The following is a 26,712-nucleotide window of genomic DNA, read 5'->3' on the forward strand; positions in this document are numbered from 1 at the left end:
GTTAGGTTGGTAAGTTGAGATCTTTCTTGTCTCTTTGTGTAGATGTTTATTACTCTGGGCTTCTCTCTTAAAATTGCTTTTGCTGTAACCTCTAAGTTTTGGTATGCTTTATTTCCATTTTTATTAATCTCAAGATATTTTTTGATTTCTTCTTTGGTTTATTGGTTGATCACAGTAGCATGTTATTTAATGTCCACATATTTGTTACTTTTCCAGTTTCTTTCTTCTGATTTCTAGTTTTGTACCACTGTGATCAGAAAAGGTGTCTGATGTGATTTCAATCCTTTTAAATTTATTAAGACTTGTTTTGTAAGCCTAATATATGATCTATCCTAGATAATGCTACATGTATGCTTGGAGAAGAATGTGTCTTCTGTCGCTTTTGGATGCAGTATTCTGTATACACATGTTCTGAGGGATCTTTTAAGGCCAATGTTTCCTTACTGATTATGTGTCTGGATGATCTATCCATTAATCAAAGTGGGATATTCAAGTTCCCTACTATTATTATATGACTCTGTCTATTTCTAGGGACTTCCCCAAGTGGCCCAGTGATTAAGAATCTGCCTTTCAATGAAAGAGACGTGCATTTGATCCCTGGTTGGGGAACTAAGATCCTCTGTGCTATGGAGCAACTAAGCCGGTGCTCTGACACTACTGAGCCTGAATGCTCTGGAGGCTGTGTCCAACAGAGCCCATGTGCTGCAGCTACTGAAGCCCATATGCTCTGGAGCCCGCATGCCACAAGAGTGCATGCACGTCAATGAAAGATCCCACATGATGCAAGGAAGCTCCCGTGGGCTGCATCTAAGTCCCTACGCAGCCAAATAAATAAATATTTAAAAAATATCTGTTTTGTATTTCTAGGCGTGCCTGTGTTGAGTATGCAAATATTTACAAATGTTATCTCCTCTTCTCAGAGTGACCTCTTTACATCCTAAGACCTTTGCTTCTTATTACAGTCTTTGTCTTAAAGTCTATTTTTTCTGTTATAAGTAAAGCTAACTCAGGTTTCTTCTGGCTTCTATTTCCACAGAGTAACCTTTTTGCATCTCTTCACTTTCAGTCTGTCCAAGTGTTTTTATCTGAAGTGAGTTTCTTCTAAGCAGCACACAGGTGGGTCCTGCTTTTTTATCCATTAGGCCAGTGCCAGTGAAGTTGCTCAGTCGTGTCTGACTCTGCGATCCCATGGACTATAGCCTAACAGGCTCCTCCATCCATGGAATTTTCCAGGCAAGAGTACTGGAGTGGGTTGCCATTTCCTTCTCTAGGGGATCTTCCCAACCCGGGGATTGAACCCAGGTCTCCCACATTGCAGGCGATGCTTTACTGTCTTAAGCTACCAGGGAAGCCCATTCAGCCACTCTGTCTTTTGATTGGAGGATTTTAGCCCGTTTATATTTAAGGTAATTGTTGTTAGGTATGGACTTATTGTCATTTTGCTCATTCTTCTCTACCTTTCTGTTAACTCCTTTGGTTCCTTTCTTCTCTGTTTCTCTTCAATTGTGATTCGAGTTTCTGTAGTGGTATGCTAAGATTTCTCTGTCTTTATATTCTGTTTACCTACTATAGGATTTTGCTTTGTGGTACCATGAGGCTTACCTAAAACAAGTTGGGTGGTGGGTGAGTGGTTTAGTTGCCAAGTCGTGTCCAACTCTTTGTGAACCTATGAACTGTGGCCTGCCAGGCTTTTCTGTCCACAGGATTTCCCTGGCAAAGAGTGGGTTGCCACTTCTTTCTCCAGGGGACCTTCCTGAGCCAGGAATCAAATCTATGCCTCCTACATCTCCTGCTTGGCAGGAGAATCCTTTATAACTACACAACTTGGGAAGACAACTTACAAGTCTATTTTAAGTTGATAACTTAAGTTTGAATGAATTCTAAAACCACATGTTAATTCTCTTCTAATTTTATGTTTATGATGTTACAATTCCTATCTTTTTATCTTGTGTATTCATTAACAAGGTACTGTAGTTATATTTTTACCATTTTTGTCTAACCTTCATATTAGATTTATAAGTGATTAACCTACCAATTTTACATTAGATTATCTTTAATTTAACCATATATTTACCTTTACCAGTGAAATTTTTAATTTTACATTTTATTAATTAGTATCCTTTTGTTTCAGCTTAAAGAAAATCCTTCAATATTTCTTATAACGCTGTTCTGGTGGTGATTAATTCCTTCTGCCTTTGCATGTCCTGCAAACTCTTTACTTTTACCTCAATTCTAAAGGACAGCTTTGCTGGGTAGTGTACTTGTGGTTGGCAGTTTCTGGTTTTTTTTTTTCCTTTTAGTACTCTGAATATATTGTGCCACTGCCTTCTGGTCTGCAAAGTTTCTGCTGAAAAATCTGCTGATAGATCTTATGAGGGTTTCCTTGTATATAATAAGTTGTTTTTCTCTTGCTGCTTTTCTGATACTCTCTTTAACTTTTGACAATTTAGTTATGTTTCAATGTGGGTATCTCTGAATTATTCTTATTTAAAACTCTTTGAGCGTCCTAGATCAAGGTATTTGTTTCTTTCCCCCAAGGCAGTCTTCAGAGCAATTTTTTTTAGACAGTATTTTATTTTTTTGTTCTTGGCTGTGCTGGGTCTCCGTTGTTGCTTGCAGGCTTTCCCTAGTTGCGGCGAGCAGGGTCTGCTCTCTGCTGCAGTGCTCAGGATTCTCTTTGAGGTGACTTCCCTTGCTCAGTAGTTGTGGCACACAGGCTTAGCTGCTCTGCAGCATGTGGGATCTTTCCAGATCAGGGATCGAATTTGTGTCCACTGGCCCACCAGGGAAGTCCCAGCATTATTATTTTTTTTAATTATTTATTTATTTATTTGGCTAGACCAGGTCTTAGTTATGGCATGTGAGATCTAGTTCCCTGACCAGGGATCAAACTCAGGCTCCTCGCTTTGGTAGCTCAGAGTCTTAACCACTGGACACCAAGGAAGTCCCAGCATTATTTCTTTAAATGAGCTTTCTGCTCCTTTCTCTCTTTACTCTCTGGAATGCCTGTAACTCACTTAATGGTATTTTCACTCTTTTTTTAAAATTCTTTTTATTCTTCTGCTTAGATGAATTTCACTGCCTGGTGTTCAAGTTCACTGATCCTTTCTCCTACTTGCTCTAGTCTGGTGCTGAATCCCTCTATTGAATTTTTCAGTTCAATTATTATACTCCTCTGCTCTATAATATCTCTGATACTTTTTAACATTTTCTATCTCTCTGTTGAAATTCACACTTTGTTCATGCTCTCCTGACCTTGCTGAGCATCTTCATGACTATTAAAAATTCTCTATTGAGTATATCACTTATTTACATTTCATTAAGATCAATTTCTGAAGATTTATCTCGTTCTCTTCTTTAGAACATATTCCCTTTTTTCATTTTCCTTTACTCTCTATATTGGTTTCTGTGCATTAGAAAAAAACAGCCACGTCTCTCATCTTGACAGAGTGGTCTTATATAGGTATTGAGCCTCATCAATTAGCCTAGCCCAGGTTCTTGGTAGCCTCTCAAACCTCTGTGATTGTCCAAGCGCTGTCTTTATTTTTAAGTGGTTCCCAGTAGCTGGGGATGTACCAAATCCTATCAGCTTCCCAAAGGGGAGGACTGCAGTCAGTATTTAGATTTAGGCTGATTAGAAGCCAGAAATTCAGGCAGCATCTGGGAAGGCATGCAGTTAAACCCATTCCAGGGAAAAAGTGGGAGAAGGGTGTTTTTGTCTGCTCTGTCTACACTCAGCCCAAGTATATAGCTACAGGGGATGCTGCTATGCCTGCCGTGAATGTAAGTTCCATTGACTGTGACAGCTAGATCATTTGGGAGCCTGTAAACACTGGTCTGCTTTCTTTCCAAAGTCTGCGCACTAACAAACAGCAGCTGTAACTCCGAGGAACCAGCTGAGAATGGAGCAGACAAGGACTTTTACTTCCTTTACTTTATATATGTTTATACTGTCCTGATTTTTCACTAAGAGCTTTTATTGCTTTAGTTTTGAGAAAAGGAGAGATGGACGGAGAAAATAGAAAGGTGCCCAGAAAGACTGGACTTTGGATGTATCTTTTTTTATACCAAATTATAAATATAAACTCTTTGGAACTGGAAATCAATTCAAGGCTAAAATATCAGTAAAACTGATTTTAGGAAATGGGAAACATTACCTCTTTCTTGGATAAATGTCTGAATTTTGTTTGATATCTACTCAGTTCCACATTCAAACGATGAACAGTCATTTTCAATCCATCATTTTCATCCACCAGTTCTTGAGCTTGTTTTCTTAGATAATGTAATTCAGGTGCAGCAACTACTGAAAACAATAAATTTAATATTATACCATAAGAACTTAAATTTCCCTTTAGGCTCACAAAGGCAGCAAATGACAGTTATTTAGATATAAATGAATAAAAGTAAGTTTTTTAACACAGATTAGTCAACAATGTTTTAGAAGTTTGTGAAAGTTGATATATATATATATATAATAAAGGTAAAATAAAAATTTTAGATTGGAAAAAATGTCACTGTTTCAGATGATATACAAATATGTGCTCTGAAAATTATATAGAATAAATGGAGAATTTTCTAGAACTAATAACCTTCCCACACAATAGTAATGTTCTATTAGAAAACAAATAGATCCCACAAAGTAGTAGCACAAATAATATCAAGTATCTAGAAATGTGCCTAAGACAAGAAATATATAGGGTTTGTATAGAGAAAATCACATTATCTTTCTTAAAGCCATAATAACAGACTTATATAAACAGATAAATATACAGAGAAAACATTAGTGAATACTTCTATGACCTTAGCATTATTGTTATTAATTATGGCTATATCACACAGTATGTGGCATCCTAGTTCCTGACCAGGGATCAAACCTGCACTCCTTAGAGAGGAATCATGGATTCTTAACCACTAGAAACCAATAGCATAGATTATAACAGAAAAATATCCTACACACATAGCTGAATTATTAACAAACTGAGAAACAAACTCAAACATACACGCCATAGGGCTAAAATTCTTAATATACAAAGAGCTCCTATAAATCAACAGCAAAGATCAAAACATCTCAATCCAAAGTGGAAATATTTATGAAAGAGAAAGAAAATGACCTGCAGAGATAATGGAAAAAAATATTCAACTTCATCAATAATTAAAAAAAAAACAGAAATTAAATTAAAATGGTATTCTTTTTTTTTTTTACCCACTCAAATTAGCAAGGAAAATATATCTTCAACACTGGTAAGTACGTGGTGAAAGAGGCACTTTTATATGGTGCTGATGGGGATAAAAACTGATACAAAACATAGGTAAGATATTATGCTAAGAACCAAAAGAAGTACCAGAATTTCTTCAGCATGATAAAAATGACACAACAGATAAAATCAGATTTCAGCAAGTATAAGGATGTTAATGAAAGACCATAAATAATCAAACCAGAATATCAGAACATTAATGTCAACAAATATTATCACACAAAATGTTAACTTCCAAAATAAGTACAAAATGTTGAATTTCTCTTTCTTCCTGTAACAAAAGAACCACATAGCTGTCCTCACCTTCCTGAGAGGATGCTTTCTCCACCGCTTTTGGCTTTCCATTTCCTTTTTTCATCCTTTCAAGTTTTAACTGTAGTTCTTTCACTGTTTTTTTTGTTACATTAAGTTCATGTGTAAGGGCTTGATTTGCACTGTTTAGATGCAAATTTTCTTCTTTTAATTCCTCTAACTTTTCTTTGGTTATTTCTATACATCTTTGACGTGTTCTACCAGTTATATCTAAAAAGGGACAGGAAAAAAGTTTTAAAATACCAATTGACATGAACAATTTTACATCAGAATTACAGGAGACTATTTCAAAAACCAAAGGAGCAACTTCTTTACGTCAGTGCCTGCAAAAAGACTGGCCTATACAGCAAAGACTGTGATCTGTTAAGACTACAATGAGCAATAAGAAGAAGGGTAACGGAAAGGAACGCAGGAGCCAGTGGAGGCCTTTGCTTATCATAATATGCAGAGTGGAGGTCGTATCCTGCAGGCCACCAGGAGCCAGAAAGCCTTTCAGCTGAAGTATGGAAAGAAGGGGATCTACTCTCAGATGAATTGCTGAGGCCAGCAGCAAACAAAGTGAACAGGATGGAGGCCTAGCCCAGAGGCTGGCAGATCAGTCTGAAGGCTCCTAGAGTAGGGACTGAGCGGAAAGGACATGAGAGAAGAATTCAAGGGCAAAAACTTGGCAGGGCTCAGCAGCTGAGTGGGTGTGGGCGGTGAGCGGGGGGTGGGGGTGGGGGGTGGGGAGGAGGGGAGCAGGTCAAGAATGAGCAACAAGTTCTGTAGTTTGGAAGCTATCTAGCCAGACAAGGAACACAAGCCTGGCATGGGGAAGGAAGCTCAGGTGAGGACACAGGTCCAAAGCCCTGAAGAGAACCTCAGCTGGAGAGAGGGAGGAGCCACCAGCATGTAGGTGTACTTGAAGGCACCAGGGTGAGAGGAACACCAGAGGCTACCAAGGAATTTAGGAAGGAGTAGAAAGATTGGAGGAAAGCAGAGAGGGATATTCCATAGGGAGATCAAAGAAGTGAGGACTACAATGGGCTCCTGGCCTGGGCAGAGCTTCCGTGTGCAGATGCAGGGAGGGATACTGGCAGCTCCAGACAGCCTCGCCCCTGACATATCCAACCCCTAGAACATGAAAGAAATAAGTAACTTCACAAGTACACCGAAAACAAGAGGCAATCTACCAGGAATCCAGGAAAGAAGACATTTGAGATTGGACTGAAGATGGAAGCTGCAGCCTAAAATATGCAAGGAGAGGTCAGCTACAAGAGGGGTGGGGGTGCTTCCAGGCATGTGCCTTGCCTGGCAGGTGGTGGGGACACAAAGTGGCCTAGAAGGGACTGACGAGGTATCTGTCTAGAGTGCCAGAAAGAAGCAGCAGGGCTCAAGTCCCCCGGGGCCAAGCAGTACATATAAGCCCTGAGGACAGAGAGGCAGGCAGGCCCCAGGGCTGGAGAAACCTCGGAGGAAGAGTAGCCTCCAAACCCCCTGGCTGATGAAACACCCTGTCTATCGCCGACAGTCACTGGAGACAGACTGGACATCTGACAGCCCACTGGCTTCCCCTTCTGAGCAGCCTACAGTAATCAGATATGGCACCCCCAGACAGACGAACAGGGACTCCCAAGGACCACACGAGCACATCACCAAGAGCCACGGGAACTGAGAGAGGCACCAAAACCATGTAACAGAGGGCGGAGTTGGCTTGTAGCACAAGCTACAAGATTTGAGAATGAGTGCGGCTAAGATTTCAGAGAGATGCTTGTCAATACTTAATAGAAATCATGAAAATAAAGGGCTTCATTAATAACACAGATTCAAAGGATGGGCTGAGGAGCAGAAGACACACAGTGAAGGGTGAGCCTGTGGGCCGGACACCAGAGCCCCAGCAACGTCCCAGAACACAGCACCAAAACACCGAGACAGAAATGGCGAAAACAGAGCCAAATCCGACATGGAGGACAGACAGAAGTCCTGGTACTTGACAGGGTTTTCAGACTACTGATGTGAGGCATACGGGAAATAATTACAAAATCCACTCTGGAAGCTAATGAGGCTCCCCAGACTGCAGAGGGGAGAGGACGCCATCAAGTATCTCTAGGCCTCTCAGCTCTGCCTCGAGCCCCTGCGCAGAGCCCCCATTTTCACATGCCCCCTCTACCAGTCCGTGCGTTGCCTGAGTGCTGAGGTACTTCAGCTGCGTCCGATCTTTGTGGCCCTATGGACTGTAGCCCACCAGGTTCCTCTGCCTGGGATTCTCAAGGCTTACTTGGGATGCCTCCCCCTCCCAGGGTCTGTCCATAATCTCATAGGTCCATGCACCCCCTCCATCAACCCCAGGCTTGAGCACACCCCATACGGACACACAGCCGCCATCCAATGTTTGAATGTTTGGACTCTCTCTCTTTTTTGGGGGGGGTGGGGGTGGGGGGTGGGTGGGTGGGGTCACACCTCTTGGCATGTGGAAGCTTAGTTCCTTGATCAGAGATCAAATCCATGCCCCTTGCATTGGAAGGCCACCAAGGAAGTCCCATGAACTCTCTCTTTTAAGGCAAACTTAAAAGAAGTTCAACGAACTGCTATCTCTTTCCAATTTCAAAAATGGGACAGAAGCAACAACCTTTACAGGAAAAAAAAAGTAATCTTTATTTTATGTGAGACTGTACTGGGCATTCTCTGAAACATGAGTTTTTCAATCACAATGAAATTCAAAAGGCAAATACCTGGACAGAGGGGAGGTTTTTCACATAATGGTGGTTTTTCATCCTAAGGAAGGAAAAAAACACGACAGTAATGAATTGATCTTAGCATCGTCTAAAAGTGGGCTGGCACAAGCAGCAGGGCATCAAACATTTAAGCACTTCCCCCGTCTTCATTCTGGCTCTTGTAGTTGCTCGTTTGTTTTAGCTTTAGAAACTTTAATAGTCACTGTTTCTTTTAAATGAACCTAAAACAGTCTTCCCCTCTTGGCAAGTTCTCTGAGCAGCAGGGGAAGTCCTGCTTTCTTCCCGCCTTTCTGTCCATGAGTTTGGCATCTTTTAACTGAAATATAGGTGATTTATGATAATGTATTAGCTTCGTTGTATAGTAAAGTGATTCAGCCATACATCTGTATTTTTCTAATTCTCTTCCATTATAGGTTATTACAAGATACTGAATATAATTCCCCATGCTACAGAGACCATCCATGTTGCTTATCTATTTTATATATAAGTGTGTGTTAATTTCATACTCCTAATTTATCCCTTCTGCCTTCCCCTTTGGTGACTGTAAGTTTGTTTTCTATATCTGTGAGTACACTTCTGTGTTGTAAATAAGATCATTTGTATTATATTTTTAGATTCCACATATAAATGATATATAATATTCGTCTTTCTCTGGCTGACTTCACTCAGTATGACCATCTCCAGGTCCCTCCATGTTGCTGCAAATGTCATTTTATTCTTTTCATGGCTGAGTAATATTCCGCTGTGTGTGTATATACGTGTGTGTGTGTGAGAGAGAGACAGAATATGCACCATATCTTCTTCCTGCGTTCATCTGTTGATGGACACTTAGGTTGTTTCCATGTCTTGGCTATTATGAACAGTGCTGCTATGAACACTGGGATATATGGATCTTTTTGAATGAGTTTTCTCCTCTTCTGAATATATGCCCAGTAGTGGGATTGCTGGACGACATAATAACTAGTTTTTAGTTTTCTAAAGGAAGCTCCATACCATTTTCCACAGTGGCTATACCGATTTACATTTCCACCAGCAGGGTTCCCTTTTCTCCACACCCTCTCCAGTGTTTATTTTTTTTTTATTTTTATTTTTTTTCCCAGTGTTTATTATTTGTAATCAGTCACTGTGGTCACATGCAGGTCCCACGAGTGACAGGCCACCAGTTCACATTCTAAAACATGTGATGTGACTGTAGGGGCTGAGCAGAGATGGACAAAGCAAATTCTAACTGGCCCTCTCTCCTTGGGATGTGCAAAAAGACCCCATAAGCTGCACAGAACCATGTTTTTAAAGCACTGAGAAAAGAATAACAAGACCCTCCTTTTCAACTCGAAACTTAGAGGAAAGGGAAGTCTTTGAATTTTTGTTCATTTTTCTACTACACATCAGCCTGATATAAAGTTTCTAATTTCTGCTGAAAAGTAGATAAGGTTATAAATTAACTCTACTGAGAAGTTTTTAATTTTTAAACTCCTCTGACATCACAGAATTAAAAAGTTAAGTAGAACTATTTCCATGTCTGCAAACTGGTTACTGTCTATTCATTTTACAAAGTAGAAAGCAAATGTAAGGGTTTTCTAACCCCTCAATACATTATATTCATTTTAAACTATGCAAAACATGAGTTTCTTCATGTTTTAAAACTATTTAAAACAAAAAACATTCAATAGTAAAGTGTGAATGACTGAAAAAACAAAAACCAAAAAAAGAAAAAAAAAACTAGACCATAGAAAAGAACTCTTAACAGAAGCTTTTTCCCCCAGAAATCACAAAAGTTGTTTTGAAATTATGGTAGAAATTCTATTTAAAAAGAAAATCCATGTTTAAAAAAACAATTCTTACCTTTAATTTCAGAAGAGAATGTTTTCCATCTGATGAAAACAGAGAGAGAAAACTGTGTAAAGCGGAGAAAGACGTCTGACAGCTCTGAAGAGTACAATCTTAGGCACTACTCACCTTCTGCACACGAGCGGAACCAGCCCATGAACCGGCCCAGCTCCGAACCGCCCAGCTCTCCCCGCTGCTCGCTCCTGACCGCCTTCAGTGGCTCACATGACTGCAGAGCTCAGGCCAAGCTCCTCTGTGTGTCTGTGAGCCTCCCTGCCTTCCCAGCACTCTTGTCTGTGCCCTCCACCATCCCACCTGCCATTCCCCATGGGGGCTAAGGTGCCACTCCTCGCTGCCTCCTCTGCCTCCAGCAGCAGTCCACTGGTCAGATGCTGGTGCCTCGACCAAAGGATGGCAGTGTCCAAGCTTCTTGGCTGGGTACTGCTAGGGTACAGGGTGGCTGGCACCTCAGGCTGGTAGCCTTCAGACAGTAGTTATCAGCTAGCATTTACGGAGGATGTTTTGCTTCATGTGCTTGCGTGCTTAACTGTTCAGTTACATCTGATTCTCTGTGATCCTGTGCACTGTAGCCTGTTATGCCCCTCTCGGCAAGAATACTGGAGTGGGTTGCCATGCCCTTGTCCAGGGGATCTTTCCAACCCAGGGCCTGAACCTGGGTCTCCTGCACTGGCAGGCGGATTCTTTACTGGCTGAGCCACCAGGGAAGCCCTGCTGTGCTTCACTCGTATGACTGAATTTAATCCTTCTGAGACTCTTAGGAGAGGTGCACTCAAACTTGGGAAAAGTGGGGTTAAGAAACTGGCCAAGTCTTACACCACCTGAAAGTGACAATGTCCAGGGGCTTTTAATGCCCCCACCACAAGCCAAAAACCACTCTAGGAGCTTCACTCTCTCCCAACCACCACCTGCGCCCCCAGTTCATGTTACCAAGTGTGCCAGGTAACACTGCCTTTAACTTCCAACCCCACTTTATTGCCTGCTCCTGTTTCTGCTGTGGCTCTCCTTAGTCTGGTGGTGCAATAATAAACTTCACCAGTAGAGGGTGCAAAAGAGACACTGGAGGAGGAAAGGGCTTCCGGTTCCTCTTTTCATGGGTGATGTCTCCATCCCCGTCTCTTGTCCTGGGTCTCTCTTTCTCCCTCCTTTCCTCCCTCCTCCCCTCTTTCTAGATGGCCAGCAGCACTGCCCCAAGGACAGCTCCTCCTGGAACTCCCCTACAGACAGCAGCCTTTTCTGTTAGCACCACACCTCAGCTGCCAGCGGGCCAGAGCTGCACCCTTGGGGGCCCTCTGTTAACTACATAGGAAGCAGCTGTTCCCTCTGTCATTCCCATATTCTTTAGATGTATTTCTACCCCTTAATAGGCAATCCTGTTACCGTTAATAATTCTTGACATTAAACTTTCCTGGTTCAAATCACCATGGACTTTCTTTCCTTTTCTTACTTGGCCACGCAGTTCCCCAATCAGGTATCGAACCTGGGAAGTTCACCAGGGAATTCCCTCACCATGTATAGATACTTTCTGTCTCCTGATTAGTTCTGACTGACAGTATGATGCAGCAGGCTTTAGAAAAATTATGCCGACATTGCAAAGTGGATGGATATGTATGAACATAAGGAGATATTCAGGACGTGCTATAAGTTTTTTTTTAAGGTAATAAAATATCATGTATGTACATACACATTCTAAGCTGTTAAAATTATACTTGATGGGAGTACAATTATGTATATTTAACTTCATGTATTTCTGTATTTTTTACAGTGAGAAAGTATTAATTCTAAAAAGAGACATACTTTCTACTTGAACTTAACACACACATGGATTTTCCCACAGGATAAAATATGCTGTCTAACCAAGTGGCATTTTCTGGCACAGGTATTAGAAGGCTGGCATTGTCTTCCAATCAGTCCCCTTGTGCTGACTTATATGAGAGTCTCCTTGAGCCCTGGGCTTCCATAGTGGCTCAGATTGTGAAGAATACGCCTGCAATGCAAGAGACCCAGGTTAAATCCCTGGGTCAGGAAGATCCCCTGGAGAAAGGAATGGCTACCCACTCCAGTATTCTCGCCTGGAGAATCCCATGGACAGAGGAGCCTGGAGGGCTATAGTCCTATGGGATCACAAAGAGCTGGACACAACACAGCAACTAACACTTATCTTACTTATCTCCTTGAGCCCAAGCAATTCCCTGAGGGTCCTGATAAAGTAGTTATCAGTGCCCACTACATGCCAGGCTCTCCTTCTCACTTCTCAAACACAAGCCACATATTAGGAAATGGAAAACGGCCTTTGCTATTAATGAGCTGAATTCTCTCACTGTGCCAAATGAAATATACAAAGGTATGCTGTTCCAAAGTTGTATTATAAATATATCCATGTGTTCATTCATCCAAATCACCTGAAGTGACAAGCAGCTGTGGGCCAAGCCCTGCTCTGGGCCCTAGAGCCAGCCTGGTAAACAAGACAGATGAGCCCACTCAGCCAGCCCGAGGAGCTCACTGTGCACCCGCCCCTCATAGGGCAGAGAGGAAGGAGGGCATGGAGCTTCAGAGCCTGAGCCCTGATGCTCCCCCAGGGATCCTCTCACGACTGACAGAATAGCAAAATGGACTCCAATGTGAAGGCCTTATGCATTAAAGACAACCGAACACCCACACAATCATTTCCACTGTATCTCAGGAAAAACAAAGCTCAGGGATCTTCTCACTTTAACCATGGAACCATGGTATGGAGGTGCAATGGTTGTATGTTGCTCCAAATTAATCAATATTCATGGCCATAAAATGTTTTTACATGAAATTTTTTAAAAACAATTTTTTTTTTTTACCTTTTCCTTGTGTATTCTCTGGTGGAACAGGTGAGCCTGGAAACCCATCTTGTTCAGAAATACTTTCCTCATTTTCAGTGTCCACCTCGTGTGATGATGGAACCTTTTCGTTACAGAAGACAGAGGAACAACACGTGGTAAGTACTTCTGTATAAAACTTCCTCCCAACAAACTCAGCTGTCTTATTCCATACCCTCTCCACTGCTACCTCCCCTCCAAGACATAAAAGGACTACACCCGTGGGTCCCTCAGGAAAAGCCCAATGGCAAAGGCAGTGCCATCCAAATTATGCTCAAGCCAGCAGTCCCCAACCTTTTTGGCACCAGGGACCGATTTCATGGAAGACAGTCTTTCCACAGGTGGAGGTGGGGGGTGGGGGATGGTTCGGGCAGTAATGCAAGCCATGGGCACAGCAGATGAGGTTTCGCTTGCCCACCCACCGCTCACCTTCCGCTGTGCAGCCCAGTTCCTAACAGGATAGTCCGCAGCACGGGGGCTGGGGACTCCTGGCCTAAGCTACAGCGACCTTCACAGCTGGGCTGCACCGCATCCCACCCCACGCTACCCAGGCAGCCTGCCTTCCCCATTCCTGCCAGGGACCAACTCAGGCAGAGGAGCCGCCTCCAGCCTGCTCTGTGCAGCGCCCAGTGCCACCGCGCCCTGGTACTGATCCTGTGTTGTTCACCTCTACATGGGCAAGAGCTGCCGACCTGCCCTGGGAGAACCCTCACCAAGGCAACTGTTTGGGATTGGGGCCCAGTATGCTTGCTGGCTAGGAGGCCACTGTGCTTCCTGATAGAATGGGACTCTCCCTCCACTACTGTCTGTGACAAATTCCCTTGCAGGGTCACGAATAGTAGAGCTGCCCCTCACAGACCTGTGAGCCAGGTCTGGGACCACCCCGATGAGCAGGAGTCTGCCTCACTGGCAGGGCTCTGGGAGAGGGGGGTGTGAGGACAGAGGCTGCCCTCGGGGAAGAGCAGAGAGCCAGGTCTTGTACAATAAGCTGAGGCTGGTGCTCCCTGGGTGGCTTCCCTTCCACTATCCTGACTCTTCGTAAACTCCTGCTTATGTGATCAGCCTGGCTTAGCTGTGCTGTGCTACAGGCCATGGAAGTTCATCCCCATGGCTGGGAAGTGGGCAGCATTGACCAGCAAGATGCCCACAAGAAGGGGCATTTCAGGGCCAAAAGCTAAGGCTCACAGGCCCACCAGGCTGGGGGTAGAGGGCTCTGGGGTGACATGGCTCAGAGCAGCAGAAAGGTCTCCCACTCTACTCATCATCGAAGAAATTAAAAAGAAATGAATCTCTTAAGCTTTTAGCTCCTAGGGACCATCTGCCTTGTTTACCCTGTCAAAGGCATATTAAGCTACTCACTTTTATTTAGGAAGTATGAAATGCTAAGGTGACTCAAATACTGTCATGAAAAGTGAAAGTGAAAGTCGCTCAGTCGTGTCTGACTCTTTGCGACCTCATGGACTATACAGTCCATGGAATTCTCCAGGCCAGAATTCTACAGTGGGTAGCCGTTCCCTTCTCCAGGGGATCTGCCCAATCCAGGGTTCGAACCCAGATCTCCTGCATTGCAGGCTGATTCTTTACTAGCTGAGCCATCAAGGGAAGCCCAAATGCCATCATAATGATACCCTAGTATGGAAAACTGCTTGTTAGTATCTACTAGTACAAAGGCTGATTGTATCCTATGGCTGATTATGCCTTATGATCATACATACACCACTCATCAGTATATATGAGCGGTACATACCCACCACACATGAATGTTCATAGAGCACTCTTCCGAAAAGCTCCAAACTGGAAACAATCAAATATCCACCCTTAGCAGAGCAAATAAGTTATTGGATGTTATAGCTGCCCTGTGGGACATCACACAGCAATGAGAATGAGCCAACAGCTACCACGCACAATGACAGAAGACTCTCAAAAACTCCCAAGCATACATGATGCACAATTAGTCATAGAATCTTTAGAATGTGCTGTGTGCTGTGTTGCTCAGCTGTGTCCAAATTCTTTGTGACCCCATGGACTGTAGCCCACCAGGTTCCTCTGTCCATGGGATTCTCCAGGCAAGAATGGAGAGTGGGTTGCCATGCCCTCCTCCAGGGGATCTTCCCAACCCAGGGATCAAACCCAGGTCTCCTGTATTGCTGGCAGATTCTTTACCATCTGAGCCACCAGAGAAGGACAAAACTAACCTAAGGTGATTTTTCTACGATCTAATCTCCTCTTGGAGTCAGGGCAGCGGTTAACTCTGGGGGAAGCAGTGACTCTTCTCAGTCACAGAGGACTTCGGCAGTCTAGCAGTATTGTTCTTCTATTAATCTGGGTGGAGGCTACTTGGCAAAAATTCACTGAGCTGTACAGTTACAGCTTATGTGTCTTTTGTGTATATGTAATATGTAGATAAATAAGCCTAAAGAATTAGTGACAACATTCTAGAAACACTCTAAAGTTTTAATGTAAAGCACTGTTAAAACTACCAACTACTTCAGAGTGTGAAGATCACCTGGGAAACTAAAACAAAAGTGGTCTGGGTGCTGAAGGGAGAGAGGTGGAAGCCAGGCACCCCAGCCACAGTGCGGCCATCCCAGTGGCCAGGAGTGGCCTTTCCCACATCCGTCTGCAGCCCTGGCCTAAGCTCCTTCATCCTCCTCCTGGGGAGGACGCTAACTAGGATTTTAAAGAGCAAAAGGTACACGCTAAAATTTACACAGTGATTATTAGGGGGTGGGGGGGGTTAGCTAGTATAACTTTAAGCTAGTTGAGGGAAAGAAATAGAACTTAAAAGTCCATCAGTCCAAAAGAATGAAAAAAGAAAAAAGATACAGAGTTATAGGACAAGCAGGAAAAACAGAAATGACAGATTTAAACTCAAATATACCCATGAATACATTAAACATAAAAGAACCAAAAGCTCTAGTAAAAAGACAAAGGAAAATTTTGTCAGATTTGGTTAACAAAAACTATATACTGTATTGAATTATAAACCTTTTTTGGGGGGTGGGGGGTGTTGAGCAATATGTGGGATCTTGGTTCCCCGATCAGGGATCAAACCCTCGTCCCTGCATTGGAAGCGCAGAGTCTTAACCTTGACCACCAGAGAAGTCCCAAATTGTACACTTTAAATGGATGAATAGTATGATATTAATATGTGAATTATATCTTGGTAAACATAAAGGAAAAACAACTAGATGCTGTTTATAAAACACAGCTAAACATAAGAATGTAGGAAGGTTAAAATTAAAGGATAGAACTGGACCGTGCAAATACCAAAGAAAGATGGAGAACATCAGACGAAAAAGACTTTAAGGCAGATCACATTTTCAGAGAGAGACGGACACTTTATAGTGACAAACTGTTCACTTTACCAGGAAGGTAAGGTTTTAAGTGTAAACACTTAAAAATGTAACCAGATGTAAGATAATACATCCTCCATGGTTTCACACTTACACAATTCAAAACTTAGTCTGCGGGATCTCTTCTCACTTGGAGGTGAAAGCTCAGCATTGGAAAGCCTGGAAGCACAGCGAGGGCGCCTCAGTGTCCAGATCCCCGTGACTGTGGGGTGAGCTGACTGTAGAGCCAGTGCTGGCGACCCTGGGCATGCAGAGGGCCCAGCCCCAGACAGAGCTCGCCCCTTCCCAGGAGCCTCTCCTCAGGTCAGTGATGCCAACGTCGGAGCCCCACCCACAAAGACACACTGAACAGACACGGCGGGTGGAGCAACAGAGGGGTCCAGCTGGCTCCAGCCCAGGGTCAAGTCCAGGCAAGAGTGTGGTCAGACTGCGCAGAGAACCCAGGTGACTCGGGGGTGGGGGCAGAGCCGCAGGAAGCTCTGATCTGTAAGGTGGAGGGGCCTGTGGGCCTGCAGTGGGACCTCTGTAGGTCTCACAGCAGGCTGGACCTCCCCTGGTGTGGCATGTTACAGGGAACGAAACAAACGTTTGTGACCCATGCTTCCTCACTGCTGTATGGAGGAGACCTCACTGCTAGAAGGTGGCAGGGTGCATTCTGAGCGGCTTTTGGAATCACCGGGAGTGACAGCTTGGTGCCCGATCTGTTCTCCTGGCCTTCTACCGCCACCAGCGGGGGTCAAACTCATACAGAGGTGTTCACATTGCTAGAGCAGAGTCAGTGATCTACACGCATACACACTAACCATGGGGATGTGTATGTATAAATGCAGACAGGGAGACTGTGGGCACCTCAGCCCCGCCCACTCAGCAGTCAGTGCCCCTCTTTCTACCTTGCTGAGAGAATCCCGATTTTGTTTGGTGCAAGTAGGTTCGGATCACATTAATCCTTCTCTACTTAGCCAATAACCAGTCAAGGGATGGGCATGTGACCAGTACACATCCTGCTGGCAGGCCTCTGGAAAAAACGTCATCAACACAGCGCTGCCTGAAGGACCATGCCCTGCTTCCTCCTGCGGGAAGAACCGGTTGCCTCTGGCGATTACAAAGAGCAGGCCAAGGGAATTTCAGGCTCCTGTGTTTAACAGGCAGCTGAAACAATTCTGGAAACCGCCTACCTTTTCACTCTGTTGTGTGAGAGTTAAATGTCCATTATTTACACCTTCTGTCTCTTTGATTATTTGTAGGCAAGAAGATGATATAGACACAAAGTGACCACAGAGGCCTGTCCTGGAGAGAAGAGGAGGGATGGAACGGCAGGGGTTAGGGGTGGTGTTTGCTTAAAAGCAGCACCAAACGTTTTTATAAGACATGGAAATTCATGTATACTTGGGTAACAGAAAATCTTAAAGAAACTGAAAGTTAAAAACTGCAGAGAGAAGGGGGACACTCTTAATCCTCAACCGCAGCAAGAGTCCCCACTATTCCTTGGTCTCCAGAAGTTTCTAGAGATAACTGGTTCACACCTGCATGAATGATTCCTCTCTGGACCCAAGCATACGGCGGATACTCAAATACCTGCGGGTAGGTGGCTGGATGAATAAATGAACAAATGAATGAACATATGGTATTTTATGGCAAAAGATTCTGCAAATCCACAAACGCACCAATAGCAAGACTGTGTGACAGAGGAGCGCTAATGACATCTTATCAGTGACTTCTATTTGAAAATGGTAGTGGCACGCCACTCCAGTACTCTTGCCTGGAAAATCCCATGGACGGAGGAGCCCGGTAGGCTGCAGCCCATGGGGTCGCTAAGAGTCGGACATGACTGAGCGACTTCACTTTCACCTTTCACTTTCATGCATTGGAGAAGGAGATGGCAACCCACTCCAGTGTTCTTGCCTGGAGAATCCCAGGGACAGGGGAGCCTGGTAGGCTGCCATCTATGGGGTCACACAGAGTCGGACACGACTGAAGCAACTTAGCAGCAGCAGCAGCAGCAGGTATTTTGGGCTTCCCTTGTGGTTCAGCTGGTATAGAATCTGCCTGCAGTGAGGGAGACCTGGGTTCGATCCCTAGGTTGGGAAGATCCCCTGGAGAAGGAAAGGCTACCCACTCCAGTATTCTGGCCTGGAGAATTCCATGGACTGTATAAGCCCACGGGGTCTCAAAGAGTCAGACACGACTGAGCGACTTTCACTTCATTTCAGCAGGTATTCAGACTACACTCTCCTCACTTAAAACCTACTGAAATCAGTTAAAAGAATGAAAAGAAAGAAAGAAAGCTTAGCCAATGGCCAGAAAACAGATACCAAACCTATGAAATTTGGAAGAGAGGGAAAATGTCAGAAGCCGCCAAACCTCCTCAGACTTCAGGAATGCAGACGCTCTGACGGTCACAAAGTGTCACAGGTATAAAGGTTCAAAGCGATCCTCCGATGGGTGCGCTGACAGCAAGGGTGCGACGGTCCCAGGAGACGTATAGTCATTCCCAATGGGCAGATGGGAGAGCGGGAGAGGCTGAAGGGAGATGCTGAGGGAGCCCTCCTTTACCCTCCACAATCCAACTCTGTACTCTCAAAGAAGCTAGAAACAGCACAGACTGACATGAGGAATAGAAGAAGAGATCCAGGGGATCAAGTGATAATGCAGGACTTCCCTGGTGGTCCAGTGGCTAAGACTCCACACTCCCAATGCAGGGGGCCCGGGTTCATCCCTGGTCAGGGAACTGGATCCCACATGCCCCAGCTAAAGATCCCTTGTGCCACAATGAAGACCCAGTGCAGCGCAATAAACAAGCAAAAATATTTTTGCAGAAAAAAAAGTGATGAAGCCACAGAAGAATGTGTGACATAAATCAGCAGAACTCAAAAAAGCAAAGGGCAAAATGAAATAAATACAGAGGTAAACGGAGAAGGCATTGGCACCCCACTCCAGTACCCTTGCCTGGAAAATCCCATGAACGGAGGAGCTTAGTAGGCTGCAGTCCGTGGGGTCACTACGAGTCGGACACGACTGAGCAACTTCACTTTCACTTTTCACTTTCATGCATTGGAGAAGGAGATGGCAACCCACTCCAGTGTTCTTGCCTGGAGAATCCCAGGGACGGGTGAGTCTGGTGGGCTGCTGTCCATGGGGTCGCACAGAGTCGGACACGACTAAAGTGACTTAGCAGCAAACGTTATACTGTATGCATGCTCAGCTCCTCAGTCATGTCTGTCCCTTTACAACCCCATGGACTGCAGTCTGCCAGGTTCCTCTGTCCATGAAATTTTCCAGGCAAGGATACTGGAGTGGGTGGCAAGAAGCCATAAAACATAGTGACAAAGGCTGAGAGGGATGAGGGTACACAGAGGAAATCACACAAAGTGAGGCTGAGAAGAGAATGGAGGGACAAGGGATTAGAGGAAATATACCAGACATGGAAGACAAATAAAGGAGATCCAGCAAATGTGTACCTTGTGTTCCCAAAGGAGAACGGAATGAACAGATGGTGAAACCAGTCAAAAATAAAAGAGGGGAGGAAAATATTTCCCAGGAAATAAAAAAAGGGAGGTGGAAAATCCGTGTCTTCAGAATTGTGTAAACTAAATTTCAGGAAAAAAGGACAGAAAATAATAAACACCACTGTTAATCCTAGTGACATTACTGAACGTCAAAGGATAAAGATGAACATACAAAAGTTATCAGGCGGAAAAATGAAGTGACCTCAAATGAGAGAAGAAAGGCTGTAACCCCTTCTCTGCTGTCACTCTCGGCGGCCATCTCAGAAAGGCTATATGTGGTCCCACGCGGCCAAGTACCCTTCCTTTGTGACACTCATCATAATTCTAATGGATTAGCTTAGCTGTGGGACTAGGGACCCTTGTGCTGATTCTTCAGCGCCTAGCACATGCCTGGTACTCAGATGCTGGACAAACAGGTGTCAAATTATTTACCGACCCAGAGACAGTGTCCATGCTGACAGTCCTTTACAGGATGGAGACGCTGAGGCACAGGGAGGTTGTCTGACTTCCCAAGTCACACACCTGGGAAGCAGAGAAGCCGGGACTTGGACTCGGGTTTCTGAATGCCCCGGCGCTGCTCTTGTTGCTGGGCTCTCGTATCGTGCAAACTGACCACACATTCACACAGCCCGCTTCCCCTCCAGCCTTACTTTTTGTGGCACCAACAAGAAAACTGCTGAAAACAAGACTTGCTTTCCATTTGCTAGGCCATTTCTGGGCGGGTGCACACTTCGCACGAAGATGTTTGCCCAAACTATCCTGAAACACAGAGAGAGGCGTGAGGCAGACACTTACACCCAAACTGCCTGGCGTGGGCTGGTCTGTGTCCTTATCTTACTAGTTTTGATTAAAAAGAATAAAGGCATAAATTTACCTGAGATTACAAAATGCTTATAGTAAAATTAAGGAGCAAATAAGCAGTAAGTGTCTACAGTAAAGATAATACTTAAAAAAAAAAACTAAAACATACTCCCTAGGCAGTGTCTCCTTCACTGCTAGCGCCATCTAGTGATTAAACAGTAGTTTTATATGCACCACCCACCCATTCTCTTCAAAGATACATATTTTAATCCTTAAAACAAACAAAAGTCTTTATGTCTAGCTAACAGTCTTGAGTTTGACCACCTCATGCGAAGAGCTGACTCATTGGAAAAGACTCTGATGTTGGGAGGGATTGGGGGCAGGAGGAGGAGGGGACGACAGAGGATGAGATGGCTGGATGGCATCATGGACTCGATGGACATGAGTCTGAGTCTGAGTGAACTCCGGGAGTTGGTGATGGACAGGGAGGCCTGGCGTGCTGCGATTCATGGGGTCGCAAAGAGTCGGACACGACTGAGCGACTGAACTGACTGAAGTGAGCAGTCTTGAGAGGCACAAGGACTGTCAACACAAATTCTGATTCTAAACAGGAGAAACGGGTTGTCCTGATCTGAATCCTGCCTCTGCCACTGGGTGGTGGGCTGGAAGATCCCGGGCAAGTCATTTATCCTGTTCTCTCACACACGTACCCACACAGGTGTAAAGTAAATGAAATGGCATGTGTGAGCTGCCTGTGCGTGTGTGTGTGTGTGTGTGTGTGTGTGTTAGCCACTCAGCCATGTCCAACTCTCTGTGACGCCAAGGACTGTAGCCCGCTAGCCTCCTCTGTCCATGGAATTCTCCAAGTAAGAATACTGGAGTAGGTTGTCATTCCCTTCTCCAGGGGAATCTTCCCGACCCAGGGATCGAACCCAGGTCTCCTGTGTTACGGGCTGATTCTTTACTGACTGAGCCACCAGGGAAGCTATCAAATGCTCAGAAAAGCTCAGTGTGTCTTCCTCCCCTTGAGGTACTAATCCTGAGACTGTGGGAAACGGAAATCCCTGCCCAGCTTCAGGGCCCTTTCCTTCGTTCCTCTGCAGGTTACGACGAGGCCTTTCAACTGCAATCGCTCGCTAACACTCCACCTCTGGCTCCGCTCCTGTGCTGTACAAGGAAAGGCTTTCCTCTTGGCCGGCACGTGCAGAAAGGTGGAGACCTGCGTCCACACACTGCTGCTGGGAAGGCAAATGGGAACTACTGCTGTGGAGAACAATTTGGCAACAACCAGTGGGGTCCACGTATCAAGTGTGCAACGGAATAATCTAAATGTTCACCAGCAGGTGAGCAGACAAATAAACTAACGTGTATGCAACTCAAAAACCTACAAAGCTGAGAGGAGGAAAGATGGGTTCCTGTATGGTGACCTTTGTGCAATTAAGTATATATACATATAGTAACACATTTGTTTCCTGATACTTATTTGCAGCAAAAGAATAAAAACAGACTTCCAGAACACATCCCAAATCCAGAAGGAGATGGCCTTCTAGGGGTGAAGCAGATGGGAGACAAAGATGTCAACCCTAACCATAATTTTCTTTTACTAAAAATTGGAAGCAAAAAAAAAAAAAAGATAAGATACTTGCTCATCCTGGAGAATGAGAACATTAATGTGTTACATTATGCTCTATATCTCAACTGCGGGGGTGCCTGGCTATGGACAATGCACCTGCTCAGCTTTAACAGACGGCGTCAGACAGTCCCTCCGACAACGGTGGTGCCAATTCCCGCTCCCACAGCCCCTCCGCACCCCCAATCCTTGACACTGTTGGTTGCCTTGCTCTACTTTTCAAATTTTTAAAACAAATTTCTGTACTGTACATGGGTCCTCGAGCCACCAATAAACACTGGCCTGAAAAATTAAATTGTATGTTCGATTAACAACAAAGGAGCTTGTGGAGGTCACTGTTATCTCTCTCCACTGAGGTAAATGTGGTAGCAAGCTTCACTCTCAATTTTCCTATCACATGTCCAGAAGAGTCGAGTGCTACAGCTCTTACCTATAGCCTGGGCCCAAAATACCAGCCAGGAAGTGTGCAGCCTTGAGGGGCGGTGGGGGCTCACACAGGCCTTTCAGAGTGCTGCGGGAGACCTTTTTTGGGCTCTTGGCACCTCTCTCCCTATCCAGGGCTCTTTGCTGTGGAGAAACCTAACTCTGCATGATAAAGTCTGTATATGCTATAAAGCGATGGCTAGTTTCTGAAATACAAAAGGATTCCACAAAATAACTTCCCTAAGACCAGCTAAAATGTAATTCGAAGTAGTGGAGGATAATCAATAGAAATAAAATCAATATGAACATAGTTTGACATTACAAGTCTTAAAGTAGAGTCACTGCAAGTAACGTGATAGTGACAGTGAAAAAGAGAAAAAAGAGAAAGGTGCAAGAAATTATGGTGCTGTCTTTTGCCATTAAAGAAATGGTGCTGTCCAGCTTTCAGAACCCTGGGAATACAAGAGTTTAAACCAGGGCATGTGGGCAGTGGTGGAGAACCAGGCTCCTTCAACCAGAGAGGTATCTCGGCTCCCCTACATGTGACGTGAAGTCACTCAGTCATGTCTGACTCTTTGCAACCCCATGGACTGTAGCCCACCAGGCTTCTCTGTCCATGGAATTTTCCAGGCAAGAATACTGGAGTGGGTTGCCATTTCCTTCTTAGGGCATCTTCCCAACCCAGGGATCAAACCCGGGTCTCCCACAATGCAGGCAGACTCTTTACCATCTGAGCCACCAGGGAAGCCCCCTACAGGGCTGAAATAGAACCCATGTCACCAAGACAGCCAGAGCTTGAACTAGACACTCACACGTGCACCCTAAGAATGTCAGCCACTGTGGAGAGACATGTGATGACGCTCCTTGTCAGGCACGAGTCTGAAGAAACACTGCAGCGTACACATCGGAAAAGTGATAGGAAAATCAGCTCGGGGGGGGGGAGTCAAAGGAAAGAGCAGCATGACGAGCGCTGGATGGAAACCTACGTTAAAGATGTGACGATGTTTCTCTCTGTTTCTGAAAAATTTGTTTTGAACGATAAAGGAAGGAGTTTTAAATCTGGGGCTTCCTGAGTAGCTCAGCTGGTAAAGAATCCACCTGCAATGCAGGAGACTCCGGTTCAATTCCTGGGTCGGGAAGTTCCCCTGGAGAAGGGATAGGCTACCCACTCCAGTATTCTTGGGCTTCCCTGGTGGCTCAGACAGTAAAGAATCTGTCTGCAGTGCAGGAGACCTGGGTTTGATCCCTGGGCTGGGAAGACCTCCTGGAGGAGGGCATGGCCACCCACTCCAGTATTCTTGCCTGGAGAATCCCATGGACAGAGGAGCCTGGCGGGCTACAGTCCACAGGGTCACAAAGGAAAGAGCAGGATGACTAGCATCAGATGGAAATCTATGTTAAGACATGAAGATGCTTCTGTTTCTGAAGGACTTGTCTTGAAAGAGAAAGGAAAGAGTTTTAAATGTTAGCCTAATAAGGTAGAAAATGAGACTGGACCAATGATAAAAAATAAAAAATAAGCCCCCAAACAACAAGCCATTAACAGCTGAAGAGAGAAAAGGGACCTATTTTCTAACGCACTCAGCACAATTTCCTGTGAGTTAATGTCAAGGTATAGAAGAAACACTGGAACGCGGCAAGCACCTGGTTCCTGTGTGGCGTGGCATACATGGCGTCGCTGAGACTTCCCTCTTCCTTGCAAGCGCTGGCGTCTCCAGACTGCCTGCGGCTGGATGACAGGTGCGAGTCCGTGTCCTCAGCCTCCTCATAGCCCAGCATTTCAAAGGATGGCAGAGAAGATCTTCCCGCTTCATTCTGCCAGTGTGGTCTGTATTAGAACATTCAAGATAAAAGAACAAGCCACTTAACACCTCACGCTGGTTTATATACAAGGAGTAAATGCACTGCCTCCGAGTCCCACTGTGACGTACTAGGACCACACGACAAGACAGGCAGAAGCTAAAGGGTGCAACCGTCCCCGGTTCCATCTCTTTGTACACTGGTAGACTTTCTTTCCGGCTTTTCACCTAGATTTTTATAGTTATAATCACTGTGTACATATACAATTTGCCTCCTTGTTAGTAAGTTTTTAAAGTCAGACTTGAGTAGATACATGAGTTCAGTCAGCTATTCCCCTTACTTAGGTTCCTTTCCCCACCCCCCAGTTTTTACCGACACAAACAGCTCTGCAATGAACATCAACGTGCAATCTCTTCTGTATTGAGGATTTATCCCATAAAACAACCATATGCAGAAAGGCTGAGTCAAGCAGTGTGAACATTTCACAGGTCCACATGCATCCACATAGAATCACTTCCCAAACCTGTGACTATGTCAGTAATAATTGTCTAAAACTTGCCACAAGAATGTAAGTGAAGTGAAACTCACTCAATTGTGTCTGACTCTTTGCAATCCTATGGACTGTTGCTGCTGCTGCTGCTAAGTCGCTTCAGTCGTGTCCGACTCTGTGTGACCCCATAGACAGCAGCCCACCAGGCTCCCCCGTCCCTGGGAGTCTCGAGGCAGTCCATGGAATTCTCCAGGCCAGAATACTGGAGTGGGTAACCTTTCCCTTCTCCAGGGGATCTTCCCAACCCAGGGATCGAACCCAGGTCTCCTGCATTGCAGGCAGATTCTTTACCAGCTAAGCCACAAGGGAAGCCCAAAGAATGTAAACCTCACTTCAAAAATGTGCATTTCTTACTGAGACTGGGTGTTTTTCCTTATATTTGTGTGTGAGTCTTGGTTCTTCTATTGTGAATTGTCTGCTCATGTCCTTTGTCCCTTCATCTACTCTGGTTCTAGTACATCCATTCCAATCTGAAATGAACTTTTCCACCTACAAAAATTAAAACTCTGACTTTGTATTTACTAGAAATATTTTCCCAATTCTGTTGATTTTATTTTGGCTATGTAATTTTTTTTAATATACAGATGATTTAAAACTAAAAATTTCTTTTAGCCTTCCAAATTCTTAGCTCAGAAGTAAACGGTAGTCATCTCCTTCTGAGAGGTTTGATTAGACTGGATATAGGACTTCATGATATTTCTATGTATATACAAATTAAGCCTTTCATTCAATAGGGATTTGTTTCAGTGCATGAATTACGCAAGGCTGAAACCTGATTTTTTTCTAATGCTGCTAATGAATATACTATTGAATCCCGTCCTTTCCCCTTGATCTGTGGGGCTGCCTCTATTAGAGTTTCAATATGCCTACAAACACTAGGCTCACCTCAAGGCATTCCTGTCCACCTCTTATCGCTGATACAACACTCCTTTAACTACTTCAATATGTCTTAAAATATGACGGGGCTAACGCAGCCCTCCCCTAGTCAATAGTCTTCCCTTCCAAATACCCTTTTACGGTCTTATCTGATTATTCTTTTCAGTGAATTTCAGAATCACTTCCTCATCTTCAGCTCTTATTCAGCCAAAGTATAAATTCTCAGCGGGAGAAAAACAGGCTATATTCAAACATCTCAAAAATGGAATCAAGGTTAAAATGCAAAAACCAAAAGTATAAACACATCCTAGTGTAGCTCAGTCAGTAAAGAATCCACCTGCAATACTGGAATCCACCTGCGATCCAGAAGACCCAGGTTCAATTCCTGGGTCTGGAAGATCCTCTGGAGGAGGAAATGGCAACTCACTCCAGTATCCTTGCCAGGAAAATCCCATGGACAGAGGAGCCTGGCGGGCTATAGTCCATGGGAATGAAAGAGTCGGACACGACTTAGTTACTAAACCACCAACATCCTAGAAGGAAATATGTGAGCATTTGTATAACACTGCAATAAGGAAAATCTTTCTAGAATTGACAATAATGTCAGAACTACAAACACTGATACTTCTTACTACATAAAAAATACAGAATTTCTTGGTATGTTTAAAAAAAAACATCAAATATCAAAATTGAATAAACATGGCAGATAAAAGTCAAATCTGGTGATGTATTCCCCACTCCAACCCCATGAGCCTTTAAAGGGTCTTCTCACTGCTCCTCTGGGAGACATCAAAC

General features: G+C 44.4%; 1 protein-coding gene across 5 annotated transcripts in view; it reads right to left on the reverse strand.

Annotated features, from left to right (window-relative positions):
* CEP89 (centrosomal protein 89) overlaps positions 1 to 26,712 on the reverse strand; it is a 77,528-nt gene that overhangs the window by 38,662 nt on the left and 12,154 nt on the right. For 2 of the 5 annotated variants that reach the window (XM_069548999.1, XM_069549000.1), the window contains 7 exons: positions 24,336 to 24,519; positions 20,488 to 20,596; positions 12,958 to 13,060; positions 10,124 to 10,152; positions 8,279 to 8,321; positions 5,559 to 5,777; positions 4,158 to 4,303 (listed from right to left, as the gene is read on the reverse strand). In XM_069548999.1, the coding sequence (XP_069405100.1) occupies positions 4,158 to 4,303; positions 5,559 to 5,777; positions 8,279 to 8,321; positions 10,124 to 10,152; positions 12,958 to 13,060; positions 20,488 to 20,596; positions 24,336 to 24,505 (819 nt within the window). In that variant the 5' untranslated portion in view covers positions 24,506 to 24,519. The remainder of the gene's footprint in view (positions 1 to 4,157; positions 4,304 to 5,558; positions 5,778 to 8,278; positions 8,322 to 10,123; positions 10,153 to 12,957; positions 13,061 to 20,487; positions 20,597 to 24,335; positions 24,520 to 26,712) is intronic. The other 3 variants (XM_069549001.1, XM_069548998.1, XM_069548997.1) reach the window with 3 other exon arrangements.

This window comes from Ovis canadensis, chromosome 14 (assembly GCF_042477335.2).
Source record: "Ovis canadensis isolate MfBH-ARS-UI-01 breed Bighorn chromosome 14, ARS-UI_OviCan_v2, whole genome shotgun sequence".
In the NCBI taxonomy this organism is placed as follows: domain Eukaryota; kingdom Metazoa; phylum Chordata; class Mammalia; order Artiodactyla; family Bovidae; genus Ovis; species Ovis canadensis.